This window comes from Chrysemys picta, chromosome 3, assembly GCF_011386835.1.
Source record: "Chrysemys picta bellii isolate R12L10 chromosome 3, ASM1138683v2, whole genome shotgun sequence".
In the NCBI taxonomy this organism is placed as follows: Eukaryota; Metazoa; Chordata; order Testudines; family Emydidae; genus Chrysemys; species Chrysemys picta.
In genome coordinates, this window is record NC_088793.1 from 145,947,295 (window position 1) to 145,971,750 (window position 24,456).

The following is a 24,456-nucleotide window of genomic DNA, read 5'->3' on the forward strand; positions in this document are numbered from 1 at the left end:
CTTGGTGGGAACTTGTTTCTTACCCTAAATTGGGTATATTTAAAATAAGATGCCAGCCCAGCTCCTCACCCACCTTCCCCAGCCTTTGATTTACCTGTGAATTTCCACCTTGAGGAGTGCCAGTGTAACAAGCCAGTAGATGCTTGTGAGATGGACACTGCTTTGGAGGAGGGGAATTGCTCCCCCTAGGACAGATGTATTTGGGGACAGAGTTGTGGGGAACCTGCATAGGGACTGGCCCCCCTGACCACTTTCCATGTTAGGGAGAAGCAGGAATGTGGTGAGAGGAGGAGGAGGAGGTGTTAAGGATATTAGAACATGAAAAGTTCCTGGAATGGGGTGGGGATTCCCTCATGTGCAGGAGCCCTAGAATGCTGCTTCCCCTTCTTCCCCGGGTGGGAAAAGCCAGGAACAGAGCCCAGCTTTGCAGCTGCAAAGGCAGCAATCCATACGTCAGTGATCGTCCTTGTCACCACAGGAGAAGTCTGTGAATGCAAAACCACAAAACATTACAAATGTTACTTCATGCAGGGAAACAACAATAGGAAGAGCTGGGAAGTCTGTTTCACCCTCTTATTCTGACTGCCTATGCATTACGGAGACAATGTGGGTGAGGTAATATCTTTTATTGGACCAGCTTCTGTTGGTGACGGAGACTAGCTTTTGCACTTATACAGAGCTCTTTTTCAAGTCTGGGAAATGTACTCAGTGTGTCACAGCTAAATACTCAGGTAAGCTGTGGAGTGGCAGGGGGGAAGCGATTTCCAGCCTGTTCGTGCCCTGACCCTGCAGGCTCCACAGCAGCCCCGCGGGCAGCGGCTTAGCAACCTCTTCACCCGCCCTTCCCTGCTCTGTCCCCTAGGCACCCTCCGCTGCTGAGCCACCTCTCTGGCCAGGTTCACTGAAGCCCCTACAGTCAGTTCCCTGGGCCCTGGTGCACAATGCATCCTTACAGCTTAACCCGTTCCTGCCCGCACTGTAGCCGGGGGACAGGAGGTGGCTGGGTTATGTCGGTGGCCAGCAGCAGCCTGGAAGTGTTAGCTGCCTTTCAACACTATGTGGGCAGGAAGGGACAAGCTACATCCAGCCACTGGAGGATGCAGGGGGAGAAGAAGAGATGAGCTCTGCAAAGACACAGGCCAGGTCATCCCTCCCCCCTCCTCCACCCTCACACACCCACAGCTGGAAGCAGCTCCCGTCCCCTCCCTCCCGCACAGTGCTGAAAGGCTGCTGCTGGCCACATTCTGGTGTGAACCCTGGCAGAAATCTGGTGAGAGGGGTATGTGATCCTGTGTACCCCGGCCCCCCTCCATGTGTTGCCTCGGGAAGACGCAGCACCAGGTACCAGGAGAGGCGGATTCGTCCTGGGAGCCCAGCTAGGCATGGATGGCGGAGAGCGCTGGGCGGGGAGGGGAGGGTCAGACACACACACACACTCACTCACTCTGTACAGGATGTTACCTCCTCTTGTAAACCCTAAAGTCTTAAAGATAAGAAGGTAAATAAAAAGAATCCAACTACACAGTATTTCTTTTTAACAGGGACTCAGTCAACTTGATGTTAATTTGAACATTTGTACTGCATAGTTGAACTTGCCGTTGAACTTGCTTGAATATGAGTAATTTTGCCAGGTGTCCCGTATTCAGCATAGGGAAATATGGTCACCCTCCCAAGGGAAATGATGAAAATTTCATTTTAGGATATATTTAAAATTAGATAGTCCAAAGCACAAAAATATACAGCATTTAAGACTGTAGTATAATGAGTGAGTGACGGAGACTCATGAATGGAAAGAAAATAGGGTCTATAAAAGGGAGAGAGCAGATGAGTAGACACACAGGACATTTTGAGGCTGAGAAGCCTATTTCTGGGACAGTGTTAAGCTTGGTACATGGGAGTCTATGCAATGAGGATCAAAAAGGAATTATCCCACTTGTGCATTTCTAGCTACCAGAACATTCTTTGTTGTTCTCTCTCTGCCTACTTAATACTCTGTTTTTGTTGTAGTATCTTTCTTCGTGTTTTAAATAAGTGTTTAGTGAACTGAGCTCTTGCTTTCATTCCAGTTCAGCTTAGACACTTCTGTCCAAACCATTTAATTATAACCAAATCTTGCTTAAACCAGCAATATTTATGAAACTGTAATTTTAGTTTTATTTACCATGTTAAATTTAACCTTTTTCTAAAGTTAAATTTAAGAAGATTTGTGAAGATAAAGAAAAGTCGCTTGTTCTACGGTTTGGGAACATGCTCAAAATATATTTTTCAAAAGTTCATTTTATTTAGATTTCATGGCTAATTATGTAACATTTCAAGTCATTATTAAAAATTTATTTAACGATTAAGAATTATGAAATGAATCTCTCACATAGTGATTACACTTCATTTATCTAAATTATGGTCTTACCAAGAGAAAATCACCACTCAGATCCACATGAAGGATTTTGCTTCCAATATTTTTCTTTCTACAGAACCAGAATTCCCATCAAAGAGCAGGATACCAGTTTTTGCTCTTAACAAAAATGCACAGCATAATGGGAAATCTTGATTTAAAGCATTATCCAGATTTTTATGAGCAAACAAACTAATGATTTTTTAAAATCCAGATAAATTTGTGACTTTGTGATAAGAATCATTTGCATTAGTCCTGTGAAGATTGGAGGAACAAAGAGAGGATGAAAAACCAACTGCATAATATATATGGGAGGTGAACAGACAAAGTATTGTATATTTAATTATTCTGTTTTATCTCCAAGCTGAAATATTTATGTTGGCAATGAATCCCTGCAAATTCAGGCCAAAACATACTGGTTTTGCGTACTTACATGTAAAATGTAATTAGTGAATGGCTGGGCTGTTTGTGTAGTGTATAACAGTACTAGGCACTACCATACAGAGACCTGGGTTTGGGAGTGACTTACACAGGATGAGGTAAAGGAGCAGCATGCAATGCCCTTTTCACCTCGTAGCTGCTGTTCACAGCAGAATTTCAGTCTTGTTTAAAAACAAAAAAAAAAAGTGCCTGTACTTTCAGGTGCTGCCTGCTATGACTGCAACTATTTTAATTGTGTGGTTCTCTCTGTTCTAGAACAATTAATCTTTGAGTTCAGCTGTCAATATTTATTAATTTAATCACAGTCATAGAAATTAGAGATGGGAGGAAACATTGTTTATCTAGTCCTTCCCTCTGCCAGTTCAGGGTTCTTTATGAAGATATATTTTTCTCATCCTTTGCCCAGTCTAATAATAAATATTTCAAGTAATAGAGACTTCACAGCTTCCTTTGGAAAACTGTTCCACTGCTTAAGAACGCTTACAGGTCAGCAATTTTTCCTGACACTCATCCTACAATTTTCTGCTTCTTAATTTGGTACCATATTTTCCAATTATATTCCGATACTACCCTAAACAATTCCTCTCCCTTCTTAATGTTTATGCCCTTCCAATATTTGCAGACTGTTATGTTTCTGCTAAATCTTCACTTACCATAGATGACAGCAAGAATGTCTTGTTAATATATTAGAGATGAAAAAATTCACAACAAAGTGAAACCCTTGAAAGGGCTCTTTCTTTCTGAAGATTTCTGATTGGGCTCTTTGAACTTTATTAATAGTCCAAAATTAACCTCTATGCCCAAGATTGAGGAAGGGGCAGTAGAAGACTGCACACACATCAGCCATTTTTTCTGACTGAATTCCCTAGGGATTATGCAAATATGGGGAAGGAAAATAGCTTTCATTAGAACAGAAGAGGGAAGAATCATTCCTACATGAAGATCAACAGTGCAGTTGCCTTAGGTAGATGGAGTGACATACTGCAGGGGGATGTGATTAATAATAAACTGCTCAAACTTGGCTCTGTGGCAGGATTTGTTGGATTTAGCCATAATCTTATATGGTTCAAACTGATCCTTTCAAATAGAGAGCATACACTGAGTTGAATTCTGTATGATGCTGCTAATATCTATGTATGTTATGTATTGAGGTTACATGGGGGGGGGGGGGGAATTTAATTTATTTATTTATTGGTGAGACTAGGGAGGGGAAAGTATCTTTTTGAAACTTTGAGGTTAGAGAGAGACTGTAACCTGGCACTGAGGAGAGTAAGGCAGAGTTATAAAGGGTATTGTAGACAGCTCAATTTTAAAAGGTCTTGTGGGAACTCCAGCATGTATCCTCTCTTCCAAAAGCCTGCAAAACCTCTGAAGCTTGCTTTTTAAATGCTTACTTATTTCTGAGTGTATTTTTATTTCCTACATTTAGATGAAAATATAGCTTTTATTTGTACATTTTGTAGAACAGTAGCAGCCACAGCCAAGGGGGAGTGAAGAGAGAGGTAACATAAAACATGTTGGAAGCATTGCCTACAGACAGGGCAAATTAGAAAATGGAATAAACATTGAGGATACCTCATGAGGTGATTCAAACAAAGAAGAATACAAGAGCAAGCAGGGCCTGTCAGTAGCCTAATTAATAGCGGCAGTGCGCTACCATGTAGGAGATAGAGATTGGATTTCCAGAGTTGGTATTTGCTCGTTGGGCAAAAGATACGGTTGAGGCATGAAATGGGGAACAGCTATTTGCAGCTTTGACTTATTGACTCTTTTCCCAGTACAAAGAAGTAAAGGTTAATCCCATTTTGACACTGAGGTGCTCCCAGGTTGTACATATTTCAAAATTTTACTGGAGAAGAATTCTCCTTTTCACATAGTCGTCCTCTGTTTTATCTCCAAATAGTCCCCTGCTTGAAAATGTAAGAGTTTGCATTTCACCTTGAGTTCTTTGAAAAACTGTTTGAAAAAATTTCATCTCTGAAATGACTTCATTTTACCGCACTAGAGTTGCAATAAAAATGAATATGGCTTTAGGATTTAACATAAGTAAATCATGCCTTAAGGTTCATGCAGACATGAACAGAATTTTAATAACAGCACTTAAATGTTAGTCTTTGGGCTTTACAAGATGTAAAAGAACTTATGGAGCATTTTTTTCACAGATTTATCTCTGACACAGACTTTGTTCAAGATATTATTTTGTTTTTCAGATTTCTTGACTTTTCTTAGATTATGTAAAAAACTGCTAAGGTGTAAAATTTGAGTGACAATGGTAATATATGGTTAGGTTGACCATGGATTCTCCTATTAAGGGGCTCTATAGAGAGGGTTCGTCGGGGTTCGTCCCTCTCCGGGGCAGCCGGCACCCACACCGCCTCCCTTGGTCCTGGCCCGGCCCCTTGGGGAATCAGTCAGGCCGCAGGAGTCCGGGCTCAAGCTGTTCGGCAGGGGGCTGAGCACACACGGATAACAACTAACAGATAACTAACCCAGCCCTGGGTCAGGGCGGGGCAGTAAAGAGACCAAGGCTTAGACCTTCAGGCAGGGGCTGAGCAAACACAGGTAAATAGCACACCCAGGCTTCAGGCTCCGAGCGGCTTGGGTGTCTGGCCTCTCCAGCAGCTGCCTCCTGAGTGAGCTCTGGGGTTGAGCTCTTATACTTCCTGTCCAGCCTCTGACCCTCTGGGGGGCGGGCTTGGAGTGCTCTGGCTCCGCCCACCCTGGTGTCCGGCGGAGCTCGTCCCTCTCTGGGGCACCAGGGAACCACACCGCCCACAGGCTGATTTCCTTTTTGTTTTTATAATAGGCGGAAGAAGTCTTGAGACGAGAGCTAGAAAAAAAGGAAACACCAGGATTATATTGCTTGCTTGGCGATGTTCTTAAAGATCACCAGTACTATGACAAGGCTTGGGAGTTATCTAAGCATCGCAGTGCCCGGGCCCAGCGCTCCAAGGGCCTCCTCTATCTTCGCAACAAAGAGTTCAGAGAATGTGTGGAGTGCTTCGAACATTCAGTGAAGATTAACCCCATGCAGGTTGGGAAAGAAAAACAAATATGGTTTTTAAAGTTAGCATTTTTACTTTTTAATTGTGTTGTGTTTTTAAATGTATTTTTCAAAATTTAAAAACAGGTTAACTATGTTCACAAATGGTCAGAATAACAGTTTTAACTTTATTAATTTATTAATCTGGTAAATATTGATGATCTTCAAGGTGTGAGACTAAGAGCTCTGTCTAGAAGCAGCATAATAATGGACATGTACAAGCTTTCCTATGCAGGCTTTTTGCCGAAATTGAGACTTGGCTTGTTGCATCCCCACTATCCCCAAAATGCCAAGACACTGCAAATGAATAGTTGTTGCTAAATAATTGTGAACATGGTCTCAGACTAAGGCAATAAAGGGCGGGGCGGACTGACCCCATCTTAAGTTTCTTCTCACCGCCAAATAGTCGAGATCAGAACTTTCAGTGTCCTCATGTGACGCACTTCTAGAAATGATAGTTGTACATAATTTTACAAGTTTTATACTACTTTACAAACATTTTATTATTTAATCTATTTGGCTGAAGTGCAGTATTAAAGCGCAAAAGTTTGCAAAAGGCAACACAGTAGTACAATTATGGTATAATATATAAAGGTATTTCTCACTAACGTATATTCTTAATCTAGCTTGATATTTTTTCATGTAATATAGTTCCCTAACTGCAAAACAGTATTTCATGTGCATTTAAGAATATATATATTTTATAGGCTGCTTAGAAGTACTTAAAATAGAGATTATAAATTATAGAATCTTAACACTATTACTCCCTCCTTTTCTGCTGGCAAAAGATTTTTCAATACAAATATATTTATAAATTTGACTGACTGTCTTGCATCCTAGTTAAAGAAAATGGACCATATAGATATTTTCAGTAGAGAATCCTGCGAAAGAGAGTGACATGATGTAATAAGAGAGTGGTAGGAACTAAATCAAGGGAAAACCTACGAACTGGAGTTGTCTTTATGCCAATATGGAATGATGGGATTACATGGCAGAGTTGGTGACACAAACCTCTCTGGAAGATCCTGGCTAATTGCACTAAAAATGCAGTTGATACACTAATGAATTGTTGTGTATTAATGAATTTGTGTAATAATTAATTAAGTCTCAGTATTGACTAGAGACCTGGAAGTGTTTACCTACTGAGGAAGCAGCTTCTGCTGCAATTTACTACTATTTTGGGTAGTGACAGGGTTATGGGAGCTGCTAAATCCGTTCAGATTTAGAAACATTTATGTTGATGTTTCAGTTTAGAGCTGAATTGTGTCTTATAGCTATTACCTTGTATTGGAAATGGATTAGAACTGCCACTTCCCAGCAGGCATTGTGCTTCGTAGATGACTCCTAGAGCTCCTTAACAAACATGGGGAACACACCCACTTCTCACACCCCATAAGACCTTCCTTGGACTCATTTCTTCTGCACATCTCTTGGCTGGGTAGTGGTTCTAGACCAGCAAAGTTTTTGCTCTTGGATGAGTTTGAGGATTTTTGGCTATGAATAGGCCTGCATGAACAGCACAAACCAAGAGTGGCGTCTTATGGCCTATCCCTCCCTCTGTCCAGTAGCTAACCCCATTCTGGTCCTTTATGAAGAGATCTGCAAACCAAACAGATAAGCCGGAAATGTCTGGGAAAGCAAAATGGAGCTTCCCAAGCAACAAAGATCCATCTCTTGGTTCAAGGAGATTGAAGTACATTTGGGATCTTCTTACAAAGCCAACCACAAGGAATAAGGGAAGAGTGAGCACCATCAAAAAGGCCTTGATTTGCTGTGAGAATAAGGGGATCCTGCAGTTGGAGAAAAGAGGGTACTAACAGATCCAAGCAGTAAAGTAGTCTTATCCTTTAAATTCTCCAGATTATGATTTCTGGTACCTCTGTCATCATTGTGTAACCAAAAGCTTTAAAAGAAGATCCCAAAGAACATGAGAAAGAGATTGGGAAAAGGGTACATTTGGGAGAAATTTGGTCATATGGATAGACAGAATTCAACCAAGGGGAATGCCAGGCAAGAAAAGCAGTAAAGATAATACCACATCTGAGTTTAAAAAAAAGGGGGGGGTGGAGGCGTTGGACTTCATCACTCAGGGGTGAAAGCGAGGAAGAGGAAAACACTCCAGAGGCAGTGTTTGTATCTGTGACTAACTTGAGCCATCTCTGTGAGTTAGCAAGAACTTTTATAAATTGCGATGATGATGAGGCTGTTAACTGAGACAGGAGAGAAACACAGCAGAGCTGCATTAGAACGTTTTTGAAAATTAGAAATCTGAGGTACATCGAGGATGTAGGAAATCAAAAAAAGACTTTGAAAATGTTGCTAGCACAGTAAAAGAAAGCACAGAGAAAGGTGCAACATTCCAAAGAGTTGATTGAGAATCTCGAAGAAAAAGATTAATAGACCCTGATTATTTTACCCACAAGCTAATTAGTAATTTGTAGTAAACAAAGCACTTAACTGTTTAGGCCAAACTAGGTTTCTGATTGAGTGTTCACCTTATTTTCTGAAAAAGTTATGTGAAAATAAAAATGAATGTATTAGTGCAGTGGTTCCCAAACTGGGGTTTGTGAACCCCTGGGGGTTCATGAAATGTTACAGGGGGATCTCGGGGGAAAAATTCCCTAATGGCGGACAGAGCTGTCCTTAAAGATCCCAGGCAGCACAGGGCCAGCAGCCCGGAGCCCCGGGGACTTCCAAGAGCTATGCAGATCAAAGCAAGCCTATCTATCACACTGAGGAGATTTAAACTTCAAGACTCCTTATAAGAAATGGAAAGGGAGGTGGATTTTTTTTTTTTTTTTTGGCTGTTTTTAAAATTAAATAGGCTGCTAGTATTGTTTTTTAAATTATTATGAAGAACAAGTTTAAGCTTTGTTGTAACGTGCGTTGTTTGCTTGGACTGCTCAAGACCTGAATGTTGTGTAGGAGGAACTCTTTGAGTTGGCTTCTTAAGTACCTTCATGCTGTTTCACATCTGATACTCCTTGATGAAACCTAGGAGCCTTGTCTTATAACAGGCTTAATCAAAGTGATACAAGCTACAAAAGTGAGATCTTGGAAGACTGTTGCCGTTTTCATAATGTAATAAAATACTGTAATGATAAATAATAAATAGTGTGTAATAAGCATGTCATAAAAACAAATTTTATACTTCCAAGATCACTGCTTTTATACTTTATCCTCGGGTAAGGGAGAAAATCCTTGGAAATATTCATTTTTAGGAGAGGGTTCATGAGACTTGACATTTTAGTGAAAGGGGTTCGCGGGTTTGTTAAAGTTTGGGAGCCACTGTATTAGTGTCATTGTGCCAAGAAAGCAAAATTTAAAAGTCTGAGTAAAAGCACACTTATGTATCCGATAGAATGGAGATAGTAATGTTAAATAGTTTACTTTCCAGCCTGAGACCTTCAGAGATGCTAGAAGTTCATTGTTAAATTGAACCTGCAGTTCATTTGGAAAGGTTTGTTGTGCTAAAGTATTCTGGGCAGTTAGCTCCAGCTATTCTGTAGTAATTTGGCTGAAAGTAGGTGAGTGAACAATGTTACCTGGCATCCAAAGAAAAATAGTAAATTATAGTAAAGAGCTGCTGTACTACAACAGGGGAATTAATTGAGGTTTTCAGAAATTTAATATGATAAGCTTCTTTAAATATGGCTAGTTTTTCTTTTTAACACTCCTCTAACCCCCTCTGTCCCCCCAACCCTTCTCCCCCTCCCCCCCCAAAAAAAGAAAGCATCTGTTTCCTTGCTCTGAGATTTGTATTCCTGCTCCATAGTATGTTTATTTTCTCTCTTGACCTAGCAGGGAAAAGGAAAACAATGCACTGCCAGTGGCAGTTGCTCTTCCTTAAACCTTATTACATGAGGTGACAATTCTTTGATGAGATAAAAACTTGTAATTCAACAGTAATTTTTTTTTACAAGTGAGACTAAAGTAAACTGAATAATTTCCGCTGAAGTTATTTTTCAACTAAATCTTCACATTTATTTGTCTCACAGTATACTGAAAGCATTCTTGATGTATCAGTAATTCTACATTTTTGGTATTGGAGTCTATAAATGCTTGAGAATAACTCTCAAGCATTATAAGGTAAAGCGCAGAACACATTTCACCTGCTTATTTTGGCAATACCAAAAGCTTGTTCTAATGCAGATTATATGGAAGATTGTTGATTAAGTTCTTCCCATTGTCACAGAGACAGCTGTGCTAGATAGAGTTCTGGAGCGACCTATAAGAACTAAGACCAATAATTCAGCATCTGTGACCTTAAGCTACCTTCATCTGGGAAGCAGCTGGCAGCCTTACTGTTCCATTTTACAGTCTGCCTTCCAAAGTCTGTCTTCAGTTTGTAACCATTTTCTCTGATGGGGAGGAAATTTGAATAAAAGTGGTCTTCTGCACTGTTCTGTCCAACTTCTAAGACATACAGAAACAATTTAATCTGCCTACAGCAATCTCTGCAAAGTGAACTACAGTATCTTGGTCTCCATCTGCCATTAGAGTTACTCATGATTAAGGTTAAGTGTCTGTTACAGGTATTTTTAGTAAAAGTCAGGGACAGGTTGCGAGCAATAAACAAAGATTCACGGAAGCCTGTGACCTGTCCCTAACTTTTACTAAAAAATACCTGGGAGGAAGGGGGCTAATGGTGGGAGTGGTGCAGGGGCTAGCCTCCAGCAGCTGCTCCGGCTGCCCCAGGGATGGCCCCAGCCCACTGCTCTGGCAGCCCTATGGAATGCAGCTCTGGCAGCCCTGGGGCCGATTTCCTCCCCCGCCCACACACACTGCTTCAGTCCTGGGCCGCTGCTCCAGCATCCGTGGGATTGACAGCTGCTTCAGCCCTGCCGATGCGGAAGAAGTCATGGAGGTCCTGGAAAGTCATGGAATCCGTGGCCTCCATGACAGAATTGTACCCTTACTCATGATCACTGCTGTGCTTGTGGTGGTGGTAATTTGCATTAGAGTAGTACCTAAAGGCCTCAGTCAAGATTATGTCACTGTTGTGCTAGGTCTGAATGAACATATAGTTTACAATCTGAATAGACAAGACAGACACAGGTTGGGAGAAAGAAAGTGATGATATCCCCATTGTATAGAGAGAAAAGTGAGGCACAGGTATTAAATCACCTGCCTATGGTCACCAAAAAAAGTCTGTGCAGAGCCAGAAATTGAGCCCAGATCTCTTGCATGCCTGGACTGCAACACTATCTTTCATATCAGTTTTGAGTAGCTTGACAGTTCTTCTTCAACCTCACCTTTCTAAATATTGTGGTCATTAGTTTCTCTTACTCTTCTGTTTTTGGGTGCAATTGACAGTCAGAACTATTTTCCTATTTCTCTGCATAACAGAATCTCTGTCTGCAATTAGTGCAACTCAGGAGTTCTGGTTTTCTTTCCAAAGGCGAGTGGCTTCTCAGATCCACCCACATTTACCCCGCTGTATACAGAAGTACATTTTCTCTAGCGTCACTTTTTTTGCTACTATTATGTGTGATGCCTACTTCAGTAATGCCTGTCCTGTAAAGGATGTAGATATTTTAAATATGCTTTCACCTCTTCTATGTATGTATATTGTGCTTCTCATAACTTCTTCCTCAGGTCCATGAGAAGATGGCATAAAATACCTCCCCCTCCAAATCTCCTGTCTTTCCACAGAATCGTACCAAAACCACCACTGCTAATTGTAGTTCTGCACAAACAAATCACCCTTCTTCCTGGAGGAAAATATTTCCCTAAAGCATTAAGAATTTAAATCCTGAAGTGATTCAATGCTTAAATGACATGTTTGATTCCAGTGAGTCAGAGCCTGATTCTGATTTATACAAGTACTCAAGGTCTATATACACATTAGAAGCTAAAAAAGGAAGAAAGATCCATTCTTGTCTTCCTGGTCCCTGTCTCCTACAGGAAATGCAAAGGGGAAAAAAAGCATTTGGGGTCAAATTCAGCTGGTATTATTCAGGCAAAATTCTCACTTAAGGCAAGAGGAGTTTTGCTTAATAAAGGGCAGCAGGTTTTATTCCTTAAAGCATAAAATTAACAAGCATTCTGCTGAGAGGTGCGCTTCATTTTTTGTGTTCCATCCAAAGAAAGCTTTTAAATGAAAGCCAATCCAAGAAAAATAAAAATGAGCAGCTTTCCTCCATATAGAAGAGAGAAATTTCCTGTTCCTCAGGATGCTCTACCTAAGATTTAGAGGCAAACTGTTTGAGACAAGTTGGACAAAGTGATGTATCTTTTTTCCCCCCCTTGGATACTGAAGATTTTCATACTCCATTGTCTTCTAAAGATCTGCCTAAAATGTATCCTTTCAAAAGTTAGTTCTCTGTTCCAGAATATCTTGGAAGAAATGTAGATTCCTCCCAAAAATTATGAATGATTCAACTACATAAATGATTCATTCTCTGTTGCTAAGAATCCATTCTTCCTTTCTAGCATTGATCAAAAACTTCCTGATTTCTGTGGACAGAGTCCAGTGTTCCCAAAGATTTCTTAGATAAGAACCAGATTTTTGAGACTGAGGCTAGAAATGGCTTACGTTTTCACAGCCAGAGTCTTGCTACAATGGGTTGTGGCCATTCCGGTGACAATCAAGTAATCTGCCAGTGAGAACTCTTGATACATATACCATACCATTCATGCTACTGCCTCACTTCACCAATAGAATTACAGCATGTGAATTAGAAGGCGAGGAAAGGTGATAGTTGAGATAACTTGAGAAGCCTCAAGACTTCTTCCACGTATTGAGTTAACACCTTTATTTAGCTGTGACACTTGAGTACCTTTCCCAGAACTGAAGAAGAGCTCCGTGTAGCTCAAAGCGCTCTCTTGCACTAATGGAAGTTGGTCCAATAAAATATATTACCTCACCCACCTTGTCCTTGGGACCAGCATGGCTATAACAACACTGCAAGCACTTTCCTGGAAGTAGCGGACCAAATCATGTGGCTGATATAACTTTTCATGATAGCCTGCGTGGATTTGAGAGAGCCTGCAAATAGGTCATATATCAGTATCTCTCTGGAAGTCAGCTTGCCATCGACTGCAACTGGATTTCAAAGCTTCAAACAATGCAATAAAAGTCTTACTTTCAAGAATCTCCCTTTGAAAATCAGTCAACCTTGTAGCGAGTGGCAGTGGGCAAAGGTAACTTATGTAAACAAACAAGGTTGAACTTTTATTCTAAACTTGCCTTGGACTTCCTGGGTATAACACAGATCTGAGCCTAAATTATCATCATATGATGGTATCTGCCCTGAATTGTGTCTTCACAGTTCACTCTTATCTCTGTTTTTCTAATCAATGGAGAGACTTGGACCTCAAGCCAACAAACTAGTGCCAAAAAGGAACATAGTTTCACAAGCCTTGACAAAATTATTTTTTGAACCTCTGACAAAGTTTGCCTTACACTACTTTTCAGTCGCTTTCCTCAGAGCAATTATTATATCAGCCAGCGGAGTAGTCCGATTTGATGCCCTGCATAATAAAGTGGAATTCTTATTTTTTCTGCACAGAATACTGCCAGATGCATCTCTAAACTAGCAATTTATCTTGTTCACTTTTCATCTTAGTCAAAAATGTCATTACCCACCCTAGAAACACCCGGAGAAGGTACATGTACTCTTTCTAGATGTCCAAAGGACAGATAAATGTTACCTCAATACAGCAGAGGATCGAAGGAAATTGATTCATTAATTGATTTTGATTGGGGTCACAACAGAGGCATAAAAACTTCAAAGGCCGCTTCCTGTAGTAGTCAGAATGGCCATTACTAAAGCCTATGGACTTGATTCTGAGGAGCACCTAAGGTAGGTAGGTCCGAAGCTTTTTAGAATTTACAGGTGAAAAACCAGCTCCTTAAGGGGAGATTTTTCAAAGGTGCATATGGAAATCAGGCATCTAATTTGCATTGAAAAATTATGTCTTTTGAAAATCTCCCTTTTAAATTCCACCTAGAAACCCACAAGCAGCGAGTGCAAATCATAGAGCACTGATCTCTTATGCTGTCAGTGAGATACTTCATTTACCAGGGAAATAAATTCTGCGTTAGCTTAAGTTTCCAGATTATTTTAAGATATAGCCCCATACAGAGTACATTTAATAGTCTAATCTGGAAGTGACACAGAAGTATGGATAATAGTCACAAGGTCTGTATCTGAAAGGAACAGTTGCAACCTCCTGGAGATTCTTAAATCAACCCAGATACTGAGTATGCTCATTGGCTGCTTTGCCCAGACATAATGAAATGGAGGCAGAAAGTGTGCATCATCATCACCCAGAAACACTGCAGCCCATGACTCCTTAATTTACCCAGCACACAGGCTGAACAACATATTTATTAGGTGCTTTAAGTTTCTGTCCTTTCAAATAGCTCTTCTCAGTTTATATATAATCACACACAAACTATGTTAAAAGAACATTAAGGTTTCTTATTTACTAGGTAGCTATTCAATATTTTGATTTCTCCTTGTTCAGTGTGTGGCTCAGTACCTTATTTACTGTATACTATTCAACCCCTGGTATGGAGACAGAATTAATTTCCTCATGGTCTTTTCTATGACCCTCATCACTATATAGTATCTGAGTGTTTCATAAATTATGTATCAGAGGGGTAGCCGTGTTAGTCTGAATCTGTAAAAAGCAACAGAGGGTCCTGTGGCACCTTTGAGACTAACAGAAGTACTGGGAGCATAAATCTGGAAATCTCCAGATTTCCATTACTTGCATCTGAAGAAGTGAGGTTCTTACCCACGAAAGCTTATGCTCCCAGTACTTCTGTTAGTCTCAAAGGTGCCACAGGACCCTCTGTTCCTCATAAATTATGATTATTTTTCCACAATACCCTGGTGAAATAAGGGGGTATTACTCTCTTTTTACAAAGAGGGAACTCAGGCACAGAAATTAAGGTCAAAATTTCCAGCTAAGTTTGGGTGCCCAAATTGCGACTCCTAGGACCTGATTTTTCAAAGTACATAATATTTAAATCATTCAAAGCACATCTCCCATTGACTTCAGCTCCAGTTGTGAGTGCTCACCACTTCTTTAAAACAGACTCCACAGGGTGTCAAGTTGGGTACCCAGAAAATGAGGAATGCACAATTAGTGACGGCCTGTGGAAAGTTTGGTGTCAGTGACTTGACTAGCATCATATAGGAACTCTGTGGCAGAGAGAGAATCCAGTTTTCCAGTATTCAACTGTCTTAATCGTGAGACTGTCCTTTCTTTACATGAATCCGCTGCCTCATTCACTATACAACTTCCAGATTCTGCAACAAATGAAGCAGACAATAGTCTCCTTCCTTACATAAGCCTGTGAAATCGCATGAGATTGGGATGGAACATATTGCCAGTGGGTTTCACAGATATTTGTGTACAGCAAAGGAATATTGAGACTCATGAATCTTGTGTTCCAGTCCAGGTTCTTGAGAGGACTGTGCTCTAGTAGGCACTGATTCTTCTGCCTGTTTTCCCCAAGCTTGACCATTCTGTCTCTTCTCCTTCCCCCCTTCCCCCCCCCCCCCCCCGAATTCCCTTACAACCTGTCACTGTCTTTGTCCCACCCCGACTCACTTTCCTCACTTATCCAGTCCCAGTCTCCACTCCTCAGGCTTTTCATCCAAGCCATAGTCTCATTGCTCAGCAAGCCTAGCTCCACCCTCCTGGCTCCTTGTCGGATCTGTCTGTTTCTTTCTTGGCCTGTGGTCACCCCTGTGCCCACATTCCCTGTCTCCATTGGTTTCTGGTCCCAGCCTCCCTCTCAGATCTCCTCATCTAATCAGAGTACTCCCAATCTCCATGCCCAGCCAGTTCCAGTTCTCCCCTCACTCTCTGGTTCCTCGTCAGATCTCTCTCATTTCTCTCTCCACCTCCTTGCTACCACCCGGCTCCTGTCCCAGTCTTCTTGCCCAGTGAGTCCCATGTTCATCCCCCAGCTTCCAGTCCTAGTTTCTCTCTCCTTCCACTTCCAGCCTCCAGTCCCAGTCTTCTCCCCCTAGGCTCATTATACCAATCTACTCCCTCCCCAACCCAAGGTCCAGCTCTTATCCCCTCTGGACTGAACATGGGAAAACAGCATAGTTTCCCCAACCTCTGTTTCAGAAATGGCTGAACAGTGTTGGCTGAAATTTTTCAAAAAAAGATTCCGCTGGGGGAGACACCCAGCCTCTAAAATTTCAGCCAAAACAGTTAATGTTGTAAAGTTCTAAGCAACTGAAAAATGGGTCTTACAATAGGAAGTATTGGGCAACCTTGATAGTAGTGGTGCCAAACTTTTCTTCTGCAATGATTTTTATAATTTTATTTTAAAAGCACCGATAATTGTTTTCCAGAATCTAAGCTTTCATTGTTTTAAAAACTAAGTTTGTAGACTGTATGGCTCCAATGATTGCCTTAAAATGTGAACTAAATATAAACCGATGTAATAATGTCTGCCTAAGTCTGCAGAGAGCCTGAAAGGTTTGAATTCCCCTTTTCATCTCCCAGCGATGTTAACTCAGAAGCCTAACAATACTTTCAGTGTCAGCATAGCTAAATATTTCATGGATGATCACTTTAGCAGAAAGATCAAGCTAATGTACTACTTTTATTGGTAGGTGTTCCTGCATATGTTGGGCAGGGTTGGGTGGTTCTTGCTAATAAGGTTTCCTGGGATGAGGAGTGAAGAATTCAAATCTTACTATGTGCCACATTTAGAGTCATGTTCTATCCTGCCAAAAATTTAGAGAGTGGGAGAAAGGAGTTGCAGCCCCTTCCCAATACCAAAAGCCTCAACTGCTTTGTGGGTGTCAAAAACAACTCCCATACAATCCTGAATGCCAAAAGCCTCAGCTGTCAAACCCACCTACCTTCCATGACATGTAGAAGGCTTCTGTGTCTTTTCAATACAGATATCTGCAGCCTAGTGAAAACTGAAAATGTTGAAAGAATAAAATCAATTAATTTTAATATTAATAAACAACAGGGAATTACTGGTCTGGTTGGACTGGTGTGGGGCCGATGAACTGAAAGTAGGAGACTAGTGTGGATAGAAATATGCATCATAATGAGCTTCCTGATGCAAGGTTCATTTGAGCTACCAGCTTTTGGTCACTGACCTTGTCTGTGGCCTGAATTGCAAATGGTAACACTTTGTTTGTACAAATAACCTTTATGCTTTCATAGTGAGAGCCTAGGTTAATGTCAGAACTGCTTGCTACAAGACCAGCAGAAAAATGGACCCGTTGTGTTAATTTTGTTACAACAGGGTAGTTTGTGATACCTTTACCTACATAAAAGCCTTCCTCCACAAGTAGTTATGTTGAAATCAAAAGGACAGTGTGTGGAATAAGATACTGCTACACAGTATGAATTAGGGATAACATAATCTGACCCAATTTTTTTTCCTTCCTAGAAAAATAGTGACTCTTTCTTTCATTATTCTTATCTTGGCACTTTGAATGATGGAGGCTTTCTACGCTAGATATTAGAATCTGGAGCAATTCCCCAGCTGATTATAAAATGTTTTGAAATGTTGAAATCCAGTTTGATTTTTTTTTTATGGACGTGTTTAACCAGCAAGGACCTCAGAAAATGTTTTATCAATGTATTTAGGACTCAGTATCTAAACCAGATTACTTGTTCTGAAATATAGTACTGACAGGTTTCAGAGTAGCAGCCGTGTTAGTCTGTATCCACAAAAAGAACAGGAGTACTTGTAAAAAGAACAGGAGTACTTGTAAAAAGAACAGGAGTACTTGTGGCACCTTAGAGACTAACAGATTTATTAGAGCATAAACTTTCGTGGACTACAGCCCACTTCTTCGGATGCACGAAAGCTTATGCTCTAATAAATCTGTTAGTCTCTAAGGTGCCACAAGTACTCCTGTTCTTTTTGCGGATACAGACTAACATGACTGCTACTCTGAAAGGAGTACTTGTGGCACCTTAGAGACTAACAAATTTATTAGAGCATAAGCTTTCGTGGGCTACTGCCCACTTCTTCGGATGCATATAGAGTGGAACATATATTGAGGAGATATATATACACACATACAGAGAGCATAAACAGGTGGGAGTTGTCTTACCAACTCTGAGAGGCCAATTAAGTAAGAGAAAAATTTTTTTTTGAAGTGATAATCAAGCTAGCCCAGTACAGACAGTTTGATAAGTGTGAGAATACTTACAAGGGGAGATAGATTCAATGTTTGTAATGGCTCAGCCATTCCCAGTCCTTATTCAATCCTGAGTTGATTGTATCTAGTTTGCATATCAATTCCAGCTCAGCAGCCTCTCGTTGGAGTCTGTTTTTGAAGTTTTTCTGTTGTAAGATAGCCACCCGCAGGTCTGTCATTGAATGGCCAGACAGGTTAAAGTGTTCTCCCACTGGTTTTTGAGTATTATGATTCCTGATGTCAGATTTGTGTCCATTAATTCTTTTGCGTAGAGACTGTCCGGTTTGGCCAATGTACATGGCAGAGGGGCATTGCTGGCACATGATGGCATATATCACATTGGTAGATGTGCAGGTGAACGAGCCCCTGACGGTATGGCTGATGTGATTAGGTCCTATGATGATATAGTACTGTTTATCTTAACTTGTTGCTGTTGGAAAAGTTACTGTTTGACCAACTCAGACATTAGCAAGAGCATTCACTTCTTTGCTTTTTAAAGACTAAATCTATACTGCACATCTCTTGGCGTCATATAGGGTATGGGTAGATGCATGCCGCAGTGAAAATCAAACTGCGCCGACACTGTGGTGTGTAGCTACCTGTCAGTGAAAGGATCTGGCAGTGGGGCGGCATCGGGGGAGCGTTTCCCTGCTGCTGCAGTCTTTCCCTGTGGCAGGGAAAGGCTCAGACAGCAGGTTGCTGACAGAGTTTTCCCACTGCTGGAACCTTTCCCTGCGGTGGGGAAAGACTCCAGCAGCGGGACACTACACTGGTAAAAATAGCAGTATAGACAAGGGAGGCACTGCTTGGGTGAGTAGAGACCCCTGTGGGGTACATACCCGCATACATATTCTCAGGGTTCAGGAGTGTCTTTACTCGCTTAAGCAGTGCCTCAACATCTAATTATTGCACAAAAAAGGATTAGAGGTGTGTTTGTAGGTAATGCTAGTTGAAGCTTATCAACAAAAGTTTGCTGCATTCAAAACAAAAAAACCAAACACATTATTTGGGAAGTTTTCTCTCTCTAAAAATCTTAGGGTTTTTTTTTTAATTATAATTAGTGGGGAAATTTAATATTGTAACATCATAGGTTTTGCAGCTATAATTCATTTTTAATTATCTGAAATTTTAATGTAGAAAATGTAATTTTGTACTGCAAAACAAATTTTCTACCGTTAACAATGATATTTATAGCCAGAACCAAAAAATGAACATAATTTTCTCACAAAATACAACAAAAGAGGCAAACCTTTTTGAGTGTTATTCACCTGCTTTTCTAAACGAGTGTGCATTGGTGCTGTGCACTGTAAGCGCAAACCTTGTGTGGAGAATGAAGCAATTCCCATATATTTTATACTTTTGTATATCCATGATTGTTAAAAACTTTGGACAAAAATTTGCTCCATATTTTGTTTGGAAGATATTACTTATTGTAATACAAAGTTATATCCGATTATCTAAATATCATATAGACAGAGTCCCTACCTGATCCCAGCTCTTCTGAGAGCATGTCATGTGGAAAGGGAGGATAGTGGCCCTTCTGCAGCCCCCGGAAATACTGTGTACCCCTCCTCCATCCATGGGCCCCTGTGAATGTTGGGCACCACCTCCTCTGCCAGACACCCCCCACCCACTGTACCTAGAGAGTACCATACACACCTCATCTGCTAGGTACCCTCTGCCCCCCGCCCACTGCTCCTCCAAGAATATTAGTCACCCCTCACCTACCATCTGTTCTCTCCGTGATAGCAATCCATTTTAGTTGCTGGAGTAGGCCTTTTCTGAGACACATTTGAATTTCTCTGCCCTGTGTACTTAAATTGTGTGAAGAGAAGGCCTCATTTAAGCATCAGTTCACAGCGTGAACTACTTCCACTTTTCATTGATCAAAACCGAAAAACTACATCTCGACTTTTTCAGAATATAAAAAAAAACCTTACATTTTAAAAAAGAAAAGCAGAACAAGAGTGAGTCTGAATGTTTGCACTGTCCATGTTGTGCCATAGAAGTTGAAACCTGGGCACACCAGATTAAAGAATGTTTGGAAAGCAAACTACATTTAAGGCTAAGAGAAGAAAGCAAAAACAGAAATAAATGTACATTGGAAGCAATATTCACACAGGCATGGAAGAAAAATCAAGATTGACATGAGTAATAAGTGAATTTCTCTGTGTCCTGTACTTCTCAGGGCAACAGTTAGGCATTGGTGATGGTCTTTTGGGAGATTCTGTCTGAAAGTTCTGCCTGGCTGTGAAAATTCCTGCCAAATTCAATCAACCTGACCAAGTCATATTTGCTCTGCTCTGCCTCTTACTGCATGAAGGTAATACAGGAAGTAAAGCTGAATGAAAAACCTAAATTGCTTTGTTTGTCTTGCCAAGGTCATTTACTGTACATTGCTCTCTCATGCAGTGGGTATTCCAGAAATGGCTAATTTAAGGAAGTTGTTAATTGAAGCTAGTGCTATTTTTTGGTATTCCAGTAAAATGAAAAATATCTTCTGTGATGTCTGCAAAGATAACAAATTTGAATGCAGCCTTCCGATTGCCGTTGTACTGAAAAGATGGTGTAGCTGATAGTTAGTTGTACAGAGTGTTCAGAAGGCATGGAGTGTCCTCATTCAGCTGTAAGATTATGAAGAGTTCAGCAGTGCAAAAGCTGAAAATTCAAGCAGCTACTCAAGAAACTAGTCAAATCCTTTGCACAAAACTCAAATTTTGATCAAAACCCTTCAGTCATTGTATGAAGTATAAAAGAAATTGGAATCTTGTTCTTCAGCAGACACAACATTCTCTAACACAGAAGCGTATGGCACTCTGGTCAACAGTGTCACTGCAGAACTTTGCACAAAAGCACATCTGGAGAGATTCTAGAAAAAAACTAAATCCTTTCATGTCCATTTTGCCAGTCAGGGAGCAATATTCAGAAAGGCTTTCCAAAATTTTCATGCAAAGCTATGTCACTCGTGTCCCCTGAGGCTTTTAAGAACGAATTAGCATTCCGGAAAATTGTTGTGCTGTTTGATCACCATTGTAATAATGTGGTCTCTGATATACATTTAATGAAGAAAGGGCTAACCTGAAAAGCAAACTCCATGCTTACATGGTGATACCTTCTCCAGCCAATCGCGGCACCATTCTATTTGAATTCTGAGAAATTCACCACACCTACTTCCCAGATTCGAGCTATGCTGCTTCCCTCATCTTCAGTGTCCTGTCTAGCTCAGCTGATGTGGAAAGAATATTGTTCTAAATTCAGGTACATCCAAGACTGCAAAAGAATGAACTTTTGAACAGACATTTTGAAAAAACTGCTGAAAGCCTATTCTACCCAGAACTTTCGGATTTACACTGACACCCTTTATCTCAAGCATCACAACTGTAAATTGTTTTTAAAAGAAAAAAATTAATCACATCAGTAAACTTATTTTGCTTTCACTACTTAGTTTTCTCTGTTTTTTCCCTCTCCCCTGTCCTCCAACAGTAACCCCAATAATTATCCAGAAAACTGTGAAGTTAATTTTCACCCATTTTTCAAATAATGTAATAAACACTAAAAAAATTCTAAACAAAATAAAAACTGGAAGTGAAGGGCCTTACATATAGCGCAATGCCCTATAATATCAAGAAATGTATGGATTTGAGCATGGAGGAATCTTAACTAATTTCTTTTGTGCAGAACATACATACTGAATTCTCTTTCTCTTTGTTTTCTTTTCAGTTGGGTGTGTGGTTTTCTTTGGGCTGTGCCTATTTAGCTTTGGAAGGCTATGACGGTGCTGCCAGAGCATTTCAGCGCTGTGTGATGTTGGAACCTGAAGTATGTACAATTTATTGAAGATTTATCTTTGCTCATCTAATAGTTTGTGAAAGCAACCAGTGACGACCCCCCCCCCCCCCAATGTGATTCATGCCTTAGTTCTAATTGTTCAATTTTTACCCTGTTCATAAAGGATGTATTTTCTCATTTAGCATCACAAAAAGATTTGCTTGATACTTGACTTTTCTATTTTGCGCGCGCGCGCGCACACACACACACGCACGCACACACACACACACATGTATGTACGTACGTCCTTTATGGTGTCATACAGCATTAAAATAAAGCAGAGAATGCACAAGTTCTTTTTGATTAAAAAAATTAGAAGTGAAGGAGCATATTATTAAACAGATAATTTGTTAAAATGCTTAGTCCACTCTAGACTTTAAAGAAGCCTCCTGCACTCTTCAGTCAGCTGTGCTGCTTAATTAATCTTTCTGTGGAAGTGGCAAACTAATATCAGTTAGAAACACTCACTAAAGAAATGGCAGATAATTGGCCTTTGGGACTAAATTTGAGATTGAACTCAGTCTCCCACAAACTGGGAGGTGTTTGGGATCCACCTTTACAGGGGTGCATCATGCAGGTGTGTCCCCACCATTGCCAGGCTCACAGGATGCCAGCAGGATTATACTCCCTTTGTTTTTTGTGTGTAAGTGATGTAGGGAAGAATGCTTTGAGTCTGCACAAGGGTATGTTGGCTTGTACTGTTCTATCAGCGGGTCTGGCCTGAGGAGTAGAAACCTCTATCTCATCTTCCCTGCTTCAAGAGAAGTATATTGATGGTATTCATTTATTTTTACTAAAAAAAAAAAAAATTAAATTTAAAAAACAAATTATTTCAGTTGTAATCTGAAATATAACTCAGTTGTGCATTTTCTTGTATCCATGAATATGAATTGTTAAACTGTAACTTAAAACCAACTTTTTATGGAAATCATTCCAACTTGTTTGGTACAACTCAGTCCTGTCTGTATTCACAGGAACAGACAAGTTGATTTCCTAATGGCTTAAATGGGATTTATGTGAGTAAAGGATGCAGGATTGGGCTCTTAGTCCTGGTCTACACCTAAAATTTAGGTTGACCTAGCTATGTTGTTCAGAGGTATGAAAAATTTATATCCCCTGAGAAACGTAATTAGCCTGTCCTTAAGCCCCGGTGTAGACACCGCTACATCAATGGAAGAATTCTTCTGTAGACCTAGCTATCTCCTCTCCGGTGGTTGATTTACTACAGCAACCGAAAAACCCTTTCCATCTCTATAGCAAGTGTCTTCAGTACAGCGCTACAACAGTGTAGCTGCAGCAGTGCAGTTGTGCCACAATAGCACTCGTAGTGTAGACATACTCTTAGTCACAGTAGGCCGTTACACTAGTTAAGTCTAAACTAAGCCTGCAAAACACTGAGGCCTTCAGTGGTCCATAAGTCTGTTACCCTCAGCCACGAAGTTAATTTCATTGAAATATTCTGGTTCTGTTCTTGTTTTGGGTTTACACCATTGTCACTCCTCTGACTTCAGTGGAGTTACTCCAGTTTTTCATCAGTGTAAGTGAAAGCAGAATCAGACTCAATATATTCAATGCCAGAACAGAATTAATTTAACCATTTACAATTTAACCATTTCTCTTATTTCTGATTGTTGCTATCATTTTGTTTAGTTACCAGGAAAATTTTATATTTTTAATTAGTGTTCTTGCCACCTTAATATTTAATATGTATGTGCATTTATTAATGTATGTATATAAGAAGGAAAATTGGTCATGTAAATCTTTTATAATTTTATGTTTTATTCAAATGATTTTTCCCAAATAAGTGGAATGTCTTTGATTTTGTTAAGTGCTCCCTCTGTTGTAATTGCAGAATGCTGAGGCCTGGAACAATTTATCAACTGCATATATCAGATTGAAACAGAAGTAAGTATTTCAAAAGGTTTAGAGAATACTGCTTCCAAAATAAATATTTCTGATTTCCTTTCTCCTAACACTGAGATATTATTCTCACGATGTGGTTTACTCATTAATGCTAGTCCTCTACCCTTCAGTCTAGTCTCCCAGTAGGTTTCCTACAGTGATACTAATTAGCAATTAATCCCCTTTCAATTGGAGAAAAATATATTTAATTAGCTTTGTAAAGAGAGCAATAATTTGGAGCTGATATTTTCAAATTCATAATTCATCACTTATTATACACTAAGTACAAACGAATCAAAATTATTCATACTAGAAATGGAAATTAATTGGACTGTGAAGCCAAAAAAAGATGTGTCCATTTTAAAACAGAGGATATAGTCAAACCTGTATTGATTCATTCTATATTCAGCTCATGAGATTTGAGGGAACAAGAAATAGTTTACTATTCATATCATAAAAGCAGATGGAGATTCATATGCATAAGTCTGCTTGTTCTTTTCCCTCCAAATTAACCATTAATAGAGGAAACCCAGACTCAAAGCAGACTAATTTCTTATTTCTGTATTTTGACTTGTTGTAATATTAAAGTTCCCATAGATACCTTTTGGTAATGTTCTTGCAAGGGCTTAATATTGAAGAACAATTTAATTAAGATAATACTCTGTACTTGGACTGTGTCCCATTATATTTTCTACCAAAAA

The 24,456-nt window shown here is 40.1% G+C and overlaps 1 protein-coding gene across 9 annotated transcripts in view; it reads left to right on the forward strand.

Moving 5' to 3' along the window:
• TTC27 (tetratricopeptide repeat domain 27) overlaps nucleotides 1–24,456 on the forward strand; it is a 172,748-nt gene that overhangs the window by 120,287 nt on the left and 28,005 nt on the right. For 8 of the 9 annotated variants that reach the window (XM_005296273.5, XM_065589208.1, XM_065589207.1 and 5 more), the window contains 3 exons: nucleotides 5,640–5,867; nucleotides 21,746–21,844; nucleotides 23,706–23,758. In XM_005296273.5, coding sequence (XP_005296330.2) covers nucleotides 5,640–5,867; nucleotides 21,746–21,844; nucleotides 23,706–23,758 — 380 coding nt within the window. The remainder of the gene's footprint in view (nucleotides 1–5,639; nucleotides 5,868–21,745; nucleotides 21,845–23,705; nucleotides 23,759–24,456) is intronic. The other variant, XM_042848434.2, reaches the window with a different exon arrangement.